This window comes from Pezoporus flaviventris, unplaced genomic scaffold (genome assembly GCF_033815535.1).
Source record: "Pezoporus flaviventris isolate CSIRO_AGI_PZ_B2104156 unplaced genomic scaffold, CSIRO_AGI_Pfla_v1 ptg000015l, whole genome shotgun sequence".
In the NCBI taxonomy this organism is placed as follows: Eukaryota; Metazoa; Chordata; class Aves; order Psittaciformes; family Psittacidae; genus Pezoporus; species Pezoporus flaviventris.
In genome coordinates this window covers 15,072,850-15,086,025 of record NW_026892563.1, presented here as the reverse complement: position 1 = coordinate 15,086,025, position 13,176 = coordinate 15,072,850, and the positions used below count along the sequence as shown (strand labels likewise).

At 36.3% G+C, this 13,176-nt stretch overlaps 1 protein-coding gene across 1 annotated transcript in view; it reads right to left on the bottom strand.

Moving 5' to 3' along the window:
- BRWD1 (bromodomain and WD repeat domain containing 1) overlaps positions 1-13,176 on the bottom strand; it is a 55,989-nt gene that overhangs the window by 18,556 nt on the left and 24,257 nt on the right. The window contains exons 21-29 of the mRNA XM_061453543.1: positions 12,740-12,880; positions 10,599-10,684; positions 9,542-9,737; positions 8,469-8,585; positions 8,262-8,369; positions 7,775-7,899; positions 7,555-7,637; positions 6,991-7,102; positions 1,285-1,346 (exon numbers count right to left, since the gene is read on the bottom strand). Of these exons, the coding sequence (XP_061309527.1) occupies positions 1,285-1,346; positions 6,991-7,102; positions 7,555-7,637; positions 7,775-7,899; positions 8,262-8,369; positions 8,469-8,585; positions 9,542-9,737; positions 10,599-10,684; positions 12,740-12,880 (1,030 nt within the window). The remainder of the gene's footprint in view (positions 1-1,284; positions 1,347-6,990; positions 7,103-7,554; positions 7,638-7,774; positions 7,900-8,261; positions 8,370-8,468; positions 8,586-9,541; positions 9,738-10,598; positions 10,685-12,739; positions 12,881-13,176) is intronic.

Sequence of the window (13,176 nt, the reverse complement as noted above, 5' to 3'; positions counted from 1 at the left end):
TGCTATCAAATGTGAGTGGTTAAGAACACTACTTTTTACATTTCAATCCTTAGGAGGAAGAACTGATATAAACAGCAACTTAAACCATAGTTAGTACACAGTGCTCACAAGAAATGGATACAATTTGTCTTGCTAGCAAAATAAATCCCGACTTAAGTTCATACATAAGACTTGTGAGCCTCTAGTAATATGACAGTCACTCAGTGACATATATGGGAAGCATTAACCAGTTCACAATGAATAAGAAAAGCTTCTGTATGTCAGGAGGAGACAGACAGTAATGAGAAAAATCAGATGTTTCAATTAAATCTGTGTGTGTGCAAAACCAAAACCCTGCTGATTATTTGTCTTCTATGAATTAAAATGTAAAACAATTTCAATGTAGCATTTCAAGACTGGTTTGCAGAATTTGCCATCGCAAGATACGACTGAAGCAGCTATCTAACACTTTGAAGATTGGACAGGTGGCTCCTGAGAACATCCACATGTATACAATATACTCATATTTAAGAAATAACAAAATACAGTGTAAGCCTCCTGGTGTCTGGGAAACAAGCCAACTTCTAGCAAAGATTATTAAGAAAATTAGTATCTTTGACAGCTTATTCAGTAACTGCTCTCTCAATGCTTCACAAACTTTCCCTCCTCCACCCAGCTGGTACCAACAAGCACTGGAAAAGTAAGTTGAATAAGACAAGCCAGGAATGCAACTGTTTCATTTACAGTTAATATGGATTTGACCAGCAAACTTTATGAATTGCTGGGTTTAAACTACATGAAGGAAGGACTGGCTGACAGGAAATTATTTTATACATTCTTTTTATGCATTCTTCCCCCACCCCCTTATACCATAAGGTATTACAAACCAAGTTTTTTGAAACAGATGTTTCTGTTTCAAAGATGAAACTTGACATTTAGAAGTAGCAGGTTTTACTGCCTAAGACAGAGCTACGCATTTAAACTATTTCCTTCAAAGTTGCTCTGGAAGATGTAAAGGGGAAAAAAATTAAAATAAATAGGTATACTCAAGATATTTCAGCAAATCTGAAGCAAGACTGTCTTCAAGAACTTTCTTGCCTGAATGCACAAAACCACCCTGTTGACATTCTGTATGATCTAAAGGATAACTATTACCTCATCAGTAGATATGCACTGTATTTGGATGACTTAGCGTCAAGAGTCACAAAAAAGATAGAAATCGCCTAAGGTCCACTACGTGCATGGAATGAAGGAACTAGAAAGAGGAAGAAACACATTAAACTGTTTTACTGAGTTTCTACCTACCATTATCAGGAACTGGTTCCATGTCCCATGGGCTAAGTTTTTCAATTTCACCATTGTCCCATCTGATGGTCACCAAATTGAAAAAAAAATAAAAAAAATGTTAAGGTTATCTTGACTCAGAAGTATTCCTCCAAGCAGATTTAAATCACAGCTATATTTAGGTATTAATACAAATATACTGTATAAATGTGCATATAAACAAAAACATTAGCTAGCAATCAGCTGTCACAGTGCAAAAAGGAAACATTCTTCATAATGAATTCCAAATTAAGATTTGGCTTAATACTCCTATCCTCCTGATTTGGCTGTATGCAACTTGATATAGAAATCAATTTTACAAAGGACATATGAGGAAGTTACAGAAAACAAACAAGTCATACACTTGGAAAAATAACATCATCAAGGGGATGATATAATAAAAGCACACAGGGAAAAAGATTTTTCTTTCTGCTAACCACAACAGTAGCTGTTCAAGTCTACGGAATGTTTCAGAGAAAGAACAGTAAGTGATGTGTTTGGTATATTAAAATTTCATAAGGCACGTGAGATTACGACAAAGAAAACATTAAATATAAAATGACGAAACTGAAGTTAAGTAACAACCAAGAGGAAGCAAAGGCAAATAGAACTGATATTGACAGTGCACTTATCTATGACTTATGAATATAATTTTGAGGTATCTCCAAATCCTACCACATTTGGGCAGATTTTTACATGTTTTTAACAACACAAAAAGTATCAATGAATTTTGGTATTTCAAAGACATGAAATACCTGATTGAATCAGCTTAACACCCTACTGGTCCAGCTACACAAGTAATGCGTCTTTGAAACTATTACTGGGAGATGCTATTTACAGAGACCATAATATCCTGGTATAAGTCAATTCTACTTTTACTTCAGCATTCATGATCACTGTATTCCTCTAGGCATGTTTGTGAACACATCCCAGCCTATTTCCATTAGTACATGTTTACTCTTGTCTAATACCTTTTTGACCCTGTTGTTTCCACAGCTTCCTGTGGAAAATACATGTCCAAAGTTCACTAGCCCCAGTGTTACAAAAAAAAAAAAAAAGGAAAAAAAAAAAACCAAGAAAATAAAACACAACACCCAAACTACTTTAAAGAAGTCCCCTACAGATTTCAACATGCACCTCTAGTTCTGTCATTACAGAATCTGGTGACTAATTCTTCTCTATTCACCATGCCTAGAACCTTTGACTTCATGAACTATGAACACACCCCTTTCACCATCACTTCCATCTGAAGAGAGAACTTTTTTTGCGTCTTTACCCACAAAGTATCTGGTACACAGAATCATAGAACAGTTAAGGTTGAAAAGCACCTTTAAATCATCTAGTTCCAACTCCCCTGCCATGGGCAGGGACACCTCACACTAAACCATATTGCCCAAAGCTCTGTTCAACCCAGCCTTGAACACTGCCAGGGATGGAGCATTCACAACCTCCCTGGGCAACCCATTCCACTGCCTCACCACCCCGTAATAAAGGGCTCCTTCCTTATATCTAAACTTCCCCTGCCTACGTTTGAACCCATTACCCCCTGTCCTATCCCTGCAGTCCCTAACGAAGAGTCCCTCCCCTGCATCCTTGTAGGCCCCCTTCAGATACTGGAAGGCTGCTGTGAGGTCTCCACGCAGCCTTCTCTTCTCCAGGCTGAACAGCCCCAACTTCCTGACCCTGTCTTCATATGGGAGGTGCTCCAATTCCCTGATCATCCTCGTGGACCTCCTCTGGAGTTGTTCCAACAGGCCCATGTCCTTTTTATGTTGAGAACACCAGAACTGCACACAATACTCCAGGTGAGGTCTCACAAGAGCAGAGTAGAGGGGCAGGATCACCTCCTTCGACCTGCTGGTCACGTTCCTTTTGATGCGGCCCAGGATACAGTTGGCTTTCTGGGCTGCGAGTGCACTCTGAAGCCGGCTCATGTTAATTTTCTCATCAACCAACACCCCCAAGTCCTTCTCCGCAGGGCTGCTCAGAATCTCTTCTCTGCCCAACCTGTAGCTGTGCCTGGGATTGCTCCAACCCAGGTGTAGGACCTTGCACTTGGCATGGTGAAACTTCACAAGGCTGGCATCAGCCCACCTCACAAGCGTATCAAATACATGCTGTCTACTGTCCACTTTGTTCATACACTTACCAACAGAGTCACAGAAGTTCAAAAGGAGGAGAGGCAGAACTCCCCAGTACATATGCAGTGCTGCTCTTTCCTACAGCTGGGTTTATCCTTATGCTCAATAGCATTAGTCTTTATTATAGGCACGTATCAGAAACTGAAGTCAAATATATCAGTTTACAGCTCACCAGTTTTCCTCCAGAGCTTTCTCTGTTGGCAGGAGTTACAATAGCAATCTGACAGTCCTCTAGTACAGCGTCCAACTGTACGACAATTTGCAGCTCTGCCAGGAGTTTCGTATCAGAGTTCTTCAAATGCCTGGTTGAGTGCCATCTACTTCTTATGACTTAATAAACTTAGGTATTTGATCTAATACCTCCTGTGTATTTATTTCAAACAAATTGAAAATTGAGATGCAAGAGCACCTCTCAATTATATTGGATTACCCATTTACTCCAGGGGAAAAAAAAATTTAAAAAAAAAAAAAAATCAATCCAGCAACATTCAGCCTGTTTAACATTTATGCACTAACAGAGTTCTGAAGGTTCATCTGTTTGGTTCTCCTCCCCAGTTAATGTATGTACAATACTTCAAAAGTTGTTAGTATTCGTAAACATATATACTAGTTCATAATATTGTATGAAAGATTTTATCAGTACAGTTAAGTACAGCATAAGACCCATTTAGTTTCCCTGAAGCTCCATTCACCCACACAACTTAAGTAACAGTAACGTAACTTGATAAATAAAAGTGCTTACACTCCACAAACACCTATTTTTGTCTGCCCAATAATATAACAAAATATTTCATTCATACATCTTCTATTTATTTATTATGTACACAACAGTGGTGTTGATAATTTGAGATGATTCCCAAGTGTGAAAACCTGGTTACTGATAAGAATTTTGAGTTACATGCCAATTACTCCCCTTCATTTTATTTAAATGTGGTTTTCCCACAGTCTCCATCACTGAGTTTTGAAGCCAGCTTTCAAAGGTTGTTTCTGGTATAATATAAAAGCACTTCTATTCCAATAAAGCTCTTTGTCTCAGAAGTGGCAAAGAACAATTGCAGACGGTCAAACTGAGCTGGATTAGCAGAATTCTACCATCTAAAGAAGCACAGTAACTCAGATCCTGATTGAGGAAAACAGCCAGCACATTGCAGTTTTGCCAAGAAAGAGTCTCAACCATTTGTGGTTACTTTTTCCCATTTAAATAAATGTAAAACTTGTTTTTAAATATTTGTATTTAAAAATATCTTTGTATGCAATGTATACAGTATATGAATGCAAATTATGAAGCTACTGCTGCTGAACCACATGCAGATTCTTGGGTAGACAAGACTCCAGATTCTTGAACAAAGGCCTGTACTTAAAAGAAGAGTGAAGCACCCAGCCAAGCTGTGAAACCTAATTGTACCTGCAAAACACTAAAATATTTTCATATACATATTTTAGGAATCTTCTCTAGAGGAGCTGTTTGTGAGTCAAGGTAGAACAAAGTCACGTTCTTTACAAATGCAGCACAAATCTTTAAAGAGCTCTCTTTTGAAAGTGGTCTTTAAAGAGCACTGCATTCCTTACCTGTTCAATTATTAAGCTAACTTCAAAGCAATTCTAGACTTCACCCTCGTAAAGGCTGGTGTATTAAAACATTGAAACACCCTTTAGAGTTCACAGAAGAAAGGAATCTAAGAAATTGACTACAGGCTCTTTTTCATAACTGGAATCTTGATTTTTAATTGACCAAGAAAACAACTAATAACCCCATCTAAACTTACTCTGAAGGAACACCTATGGTAACATAACAAAACATATGAAAGGTATAACATTCAGAAGGTAACATATTCTCCATGGTTTGAGCTACTTAACTGATAAAATTTAGTACTTTGAAATAAGATTCAGTTGTATTTTCACACTGGTACCTGGACCCAGTGGACTTTTACTCTGGACATCATTTTACAAGACAAGGGAAAAATATACTAGCCAGTAACTTGAATAATTTACCCCGACATCACCTGCAGGAGATACGCACTCCTGTATATCTATCCTGGGACATGGATAAGATGTCAGTAAGCATCAGTTACCATTTTAGCTTGTCAAGATACTCTCTTTGGGCAAGGCAAAAGTCCAAAGCAGAATGAAATCAATGTACAAATAGTCTGGATCTCAGGTTTTTGTCTGTATGTACATTCTCATCATGGGTGAGTAAGCAACTGTCAGAAAGTGGGGAGGAGGGAAAGCCCTCTAACAATGCAACTCTGAATATCAAATATACTGTAAAAGACATGGGAAGAATCCCTGGTCATGACAGAAATAGGAATATTATGTATTCAATGATTATTCTCCTAGCAATCCTCCCCTGCTGGAAGAATCCAAAGCAAGCAAGATCCCAGAACCATTCCAGACAACTTGGAAAGTGTCTTCATTTCAGCTGGCATAGAGTTAATTTTTTTCATAGTTACTGGTACAGTGCTGTTGACAACATCCTGATTCTAAGCACTGAGGGCCATAGTTACCTTTGTTCACATTTCTTCTACTTTGTGTGAAGAACCTCTTTGTCAATTTAAAGAGGGTGCACAGGAACACCTCTAATGTTAAACTGTCACGGGGGGATAGTATGAAGTAGGTTTCAGAACCTGCCTTGGTAAAGAATGTAATGGTTCATGTATGTTCTTACTAGTTTGACTCAGATGTTCCTGGTCTTCGTTTAAACAGGTTTTTTTTCTACTCCAACACCCTTTACTTAATTAGTATACTATGCTTTGAGCAATGCACTTGATACTATATGCCTTCATCCAGGTGGTATTATCTCCTGACAAGTACACTGGTCAAAGGGACTTGCGCCTCTTACAGGGTCACATTATCTGCCAGTTACCCAGCTAAATATCACCCAAAGAAGAAATCAAAAGAAGAAACCAAAAGGTGAAATTGCAAGTGGCATCTGCAAAACCAGGAATATGGCAGAACACCACTAGGCAGTGAAGAGATTAAAGTTCCGTCAAGACAGAACAGACAACAGTCATGTGTCAAGCATAACGAGAACAACATTTGGAAACCTCCTCTACAAGAGTCTCAAATGATAGCATGAGATCAACTTACTTGCACATGTGGACTACAACATGAAGACAGAAGTGCAAGAATTTGAAGCATAACAAATATGATATCAGTAACAGATTAAGAATGCCCCATCCGAAACCAATTATAATTAACATACACAGAAAATTACACTGCTTGCTTTGTGAAAGAGATCTACCACTAGTCATTACAGAAAATGATCTACAAATATGAAAGATATCAATAACTTTTTACCATATTATTCACTGAAAATTTGCCAGAAGTTATTACGTATCCACACTGTGTAATATTAGCAATTTGAAACCACTAAAAACTGATAATCACTAGAAACAACTAAGAACTGATAATCACTTGAAATCACTAAGAAGTGATAATATGACCAGTGAAATCATTTGAACAATACATTCTCATACCAAATGAGCCAGCTATGTAAGAGGCAATCCACACTACTCACATTAGAAGTGCAAAATCTTTTCATACTTACTTAACACTGTAACACTGAAAATGACTATCTGGATATTGAGGCTGATATGGTTCTTGACCCAGAACTGTTCCAAACCACCATGCATCATCAATAATGGATCGGAACCTATCAGCTAGTGCAAAAAAAAAAAAGTCTGCTCAGATATTTTACTAAGAAAAATTATTTAACTATGCTTCTTCTACACGCAATTAGAAAAACTTTTGATTGATTTTTTTCAGTTTGAAGTTCTAAATCCACTGATACTCAAAAAAAGATGAAGCAACTATTATACCAAAAGAACATCAGTGCTAAAACCCAAGTTTGCTACTAGCTAAAAGTAAGAAAAGAGGTACAGTAAGGCCTCAATATATGTTTTGAAGACTGTACCTTAGATCTATAGTAATCCCTCCAAAAGGCTCAATACAGCAGTTATTAGGCTCATACTTCTAAGGGGCAGAGAGACTCCATGTACCAGAGAGCCCTCTGAAGTTAGAAGCAAGTAGTATTTAGCATATTTAGCAATTAGCCAAGGAAAAATTTTTTATTTCAAAATCATTTGGTAAAATATTTAGTACACACACTTACAAGCTTGCCAGTTCCTTTGCCGTGCTTCATCATAGAACTGACGTAATATAAGGAAATCGATAACATCTGGCATATCGTGGTATCTAAATCAAAAAAAAAAACAAAAAACAAAAAACAAACAAAACCCCAGCATTTCATGTGTGCACCCTAGGGCTTTAGGAAGCAGCTTAAAAAGAAATGCAGTTTTAAATATTGGTCAGAAAAATAGAGATGCACATACCTGATGGAAAATGATTTGTCTGTATGTTTTCCAGTGGCATGATCTATAAAAGCAAGCTTGAGGCAACACAATGTGGGAGGCCCAACTTCATATCTAATTCCAACAATTTTTACCAATTCCTGATCCTACAGGTGAGAACAAACAGTTTCAGCAAGTTCTACTTTCTGGATTATGCACAGAACTATCAATTTAACATTAGTTAACCAAGCACATGAATTGTACCCCCATGCAAAAAGCCAAAAACATTGAAACTGTGTAAAAGTTCAATGGAACACAGTCCATCAGACTTGGCAATTTTAACACAGGTTATTTGGGCTTTCCACAGGTAACTCTGGTAATTGAAGTCACTTTCCTGTATTGTTTCCATAGGGAAACATTGGAAGAAACAGTATAATATCACAAATCAGTATTTTGTGAACCATGTAACACAACTCTTCTTTCACATACTACTATTATTGAACCCACTGTATCTCCAACGAAAACCTACCCTAAGGACTACTTTTCTCCATGGCTCCTTGTGTGGATTCAGTTCATAAATGTTATTTCTTCTAACTGCTTCAATGTAAGCTTCATGTCCTTGTCGGAAATATATTACCTGAGAAAAAAAACAAAGCCCAAATGGTAAACGTTTTCCTACATTAAGTAATTATGTTAGGTAACACAAGCATTTAAAGATTTCTATCGATATTCCTACCTCATCACCCATCTGAGGGACAAAAGGGGATCTTCGAAGAGCTGTGTCTGTTATCCAAACAGGAGGATGCAAATCATATGACAATTCCAAGTTTACTGGTTGTGTTTCAGCATTTGCCTTCACATTTAACAGAGAGCAAAATTAGGCATAATGGACATATTCCTGACATGAAATCAAAACAACTTACTCCATTTTAATTTGGTAGATAAAAACCTTAACTTATAACAAGACTAAAGTACTTTTCCAGAAAGTATTAGCAGAAAAACTCCAAGGCTTTCACTGAGTTGTAACTGTATTTGTAGTACTAATACTAAGCATTCTTTCCCTTTATGAAGATTTAAGTGAAAAAGATTACTACTATAATCCTATTAGGCTGCAAGAAACTATTTGCAGATTAAAAACTATGAGATATCACACAGTAAATATTCATATTAAAACAGTTCCAAAATTGTAATTTTGAGAATACTTGGAAGAAAGCAAAACAACAGAGAAAAACATACCAAAATTACCCCAAGTATTAAAAATCTGTATTTGTCCCTTTTTGGTAGAAAACAGCAAATCACAGCTACTGTAATTTAAAAAATGATAATTATTTAAATTAACTTGAAAATTTTCATTAAAAAAGTAAGCATTGTAACTTACAAAAAAATTAAAGTTCAAGAATAAAAACCCAAATATACGAATACAGTGACTATATTGCTTAAGTTTTCAAAAAGATATTACTTAAATAATTCTACAGATTATTACATTAAAGCCCTGTTAAAAACCCGATTTAATTTATTTAACTCTGCTTTTAATTATCACATTTCCCCTTTGATAGCAGAAACCTTGAGAACCCTTTTTATTTGAAAAGTGAGAATGACTTCACTTGGAATGTATATTTGTCCATACAAACCTGCAGATACTTTGCACTTGGAATAGTCTCAATTTAATTAAAAAGTACACTGTATGCAGTGATACCAATATCCTTGTCCAATGGCAATAAAAATTACTTTAACAGGTTCAAGTGAAGAGGTCTGAAAACCTAAGAGAGTAATTTATTAAAAAGTGACTAGAAGAAATTAACTGTATACCTCCTCCTGCTTTTTTGGTTTAGGTTTTTTTCTCCTTTTTCTTCTTCTTCTCTTTGGAGGAGAAGATTTCTCTGCTGATACTTCCTCTTCTGAAGTACTGCAATACCTGATAGCTTTCCTTCGAGAAGTCCGTACTGGAGGTTGCAAATTAATCCCTGCATCAGCTATCCAGTCGGAGTATCTACTTGAAGAATCACTGTCCGTAGCGGATGGAGCCAGGGACAATACAAACACAGAACCAAGCTGTCAGTATTTCAGAATGCTAAATTCTTTTAGACAAATAACTGCAGATGCATATTGCTGTTGAAAGCTCTATCAGAAGAATTAAAATTACTTTGACCTGTTGTAACAATTACTTCACTTGATGCTTATCATAAATTTTGGGGAACACCATACTTAAAAGCATGGGTTTTTTCTAAGGAATCAAGGCTGGTGAATTCCAAAATAAGTAATTTATTCAAGAAAGTTGTGCAATGAAATTCCAGACTAGTTGGGAACCCTCCCTAAAGAAGACACTAGCCAAGAACTACCTAATTCTTTAAAGATAGTTATATAACATCTCAGGGATACACATTTGCCTTTTTTATACCTCTCTCTCTCTTTCTTTGTTCTACTACTGTAGAGTTCTAGAAAGAATATCTAAAAAAGCCACAGCAGAGGGATTAAAAGGTTATCTATAACTTCAGTTCTAAACAGAATTATAGCCTTATGAAAATATTTTTTTTTCCAACCAACCATTTTGTAACAGCAATTGGCAGTTACTGCATTGTTAACAAAACATCCCCCCAACCAAACAAAACCCCACACCCCTCAAAAACCGAACACACTATAAAAACCATTCCGGACCATCATCTTTCTCCTTGCCATCTAGCAAAACAGTAAAAGTATTTGAAACTATATAAAAAGACAATGCTTTGGTGAAATGGAACACTAAATAAAAATACAATGTCTCAGTGCAGTACTCTCCAAAATATTATTACGTATGAAGCATGACAGAACTTCGATACAACTTCTCTAAAACTTGTTACAGTTAAAGCCAGGATTTGTTCACTTTTACCTAGAACTATTACTGTTGCTTTTCTTGTCACTTCTCCACTCTTCCTCTTCATCAGATGAGCCAGAGCCCTCACTTTCTTCAGCTTCCTGATTTTAAAAATATGCAGAGTCAATCCAAAGCTTTCTCATACCACATGTTTTAAGGGTTTGAAACATAAAACACATTCTCTATTCATGTCTGCATATTAATAAGTTAGCAAGAAATCTGGTAAAAAGAGTTCTTGAAAGGGAAATGAAAGTAGTTCTTTTTTGGAGCAGTCTTCAACTTACCCTATTAACCCCAGGAGCGCACTATTAATCAATAACTTCTGTATGTTCACTCACATTGTACTAGCCATGTGGGTCCACCTGCTGTATTCACTCTTTGCAAAGCAATACTCCTATCCCCCTACCATATGACAGTTCTACTTTTTCTAGTCTAATAATAAGTTCACATCATTCACCAGGACAAAGTGGAACGTGATTTTGATTCCTTCAAATTCCAGACTCATGATGCTGTAATTAGGTCATGTAAAGCACAGAGTAAAATCTAGCTCACTAGAATGCAACAGAAGAATTTAAAGATTGCACAAGACAAGAAAGAAAGGCACGTCTCCCATTTGCACACAACATAGCTTTTCTCTTGTTACAGGAGTAGTACATTTTTTTAATCAGTTTTGCAAGCTAAAATCATGCGATTTTTCTGATTCTAGTATCAAGTGATTGACCAAGTACTAACTGGGTGTTGTCATGCATATATTAAGAGGCTAAACTAAACAGTCAAGATATATCAAAATATATTACAACCTAAGTAGTTTCCTGATTGTTGTTCAACAGTTTATTTGCATTATCATGTTTTACTTGTTTTCCATAACTGAAATTACCAAGTATAATACATTACTCATGTCTCAAGTTACATACTGTCAAGCAAAGAAATCAACCACACAAAAAAACCCCAAGATTTAACTTGCAACTTCCAGTTCGATACTGTTTCAGTTAGTCCAACTGATTGCTATTTTCAGAGTAACACTGTTAAGTCTTTCCCCTAAAACCTGTTCACACAGGTGTACAGGATGAACAACACTGAGTTATTTCTTCCTTTCAACCTACCATTTGAAGGATTAAAAAAAAAAATAAATAAAAAAAACAACCATCTACATCAAAGCTCAGCTTCTTATAGTATTATTAATTTAAGTATTATTAGATCTAACATCACTTCAAAAATTTTTCGGTATATGTAGTATCTACTGGACAGTGTTCATAACTCTCTTGTGTTATTTGAATTTGTGAAGTTCCAAAAGTCTCCTGCAACTACCCTTCCACCGGATTCCCAAAATAGGAAAACATGAGCTTTTCATTAAAGTGATTTTTTGTGTTTAAAAACATCAGAATTCTTTATTACGAGGCTAGGAGAAGAGAGTCTATTACCAAAGAATATCATTCTTAATCTTACTTAAAAAATTCTCTTTTCTCCCAAATATCACCCATTCTGTTCATGATTCTCCCTTAAGAAAGCAACTGGTCCAACAAGTCCAACCTTCTCTACTCCTTCCACTTCTTCCCCCTTTTCCCAGTTTGAAACTATTTCCTTGAGTGCAAGTCAAGACAACTGTAATCCAAGCAGTCCTACCACTGATTTACAGCATTTGATTAACACAACAGTCAAAAGCTCCTGCTATCTACAGCAAAGTCCTGTTTCACCCCAAGCCAGGACTCAGCAGATAACTGGACTGTGGAAGAATCACATTACCTGGCGAAACAATGCTTTCTGAAGAACCTTCAAAATTCCCAGCTTTAGGTGTGTGCACAAATTTGAAAGGTTTTTGTAGAGAAACAGCAAAACATCTAAAATCCAAACTTGACTAAGCCAAGCTTGGCATTTTATATTGGTTTTTGCCTCGAGTTGTGGATTTGTTTTAGAAGATACTCAGCCAAACCAGTTCAGCTGTTTATAAAATGAAGGAAATAAATACTGCTATTATTAAAGCAAGATACCTAGGTCTGAGAAGTGTTAACAATAATGGTATTACAGCAACCCTTTCCCTGGTAAAAGATTTTATTTCTTCTATTTGCTTGTTTGTTTTAAAAAAGAACACACACATTTACATGGAACTTCACTTATTGGGGTACTTAAGCTCAAAATACCTAACCCAGAGAACTTACCTGCTCTATCAAGCCAAAGCAGTTATCTCTTTCTTCATCAGAAGACTCCAGCTGGTCAATGTTTTTCCGTGTTCGGTAACTGGGATATTTCCGTCTATGTAGTCTACGCTTAGATTGTATTAATGAAGACTCAGAGTCACTCTAATTTATATAGGAAGTAAAAAAAGAGGTTACATACAAGTATGTATGTTGCAAACTTGCAGGGATGAAAGGCTGGGTAAAAGGTGAATGTAAACAGAAACAGCCTCATCACATCCCAGCCTGATGGCAAGACTCCTTTTCACCAGAAGTAATTTTCCTGTAAGCCAATAGTTTTAAATTTGCTATTCTCGATTCCAGATTTAGTAGCCATCCTAAGCAATTGCTCTTTATAAACTACTGTGATAGGTCCATTCAAATTACTTGATAAATATATTTACAGAATCAAGACATTAACT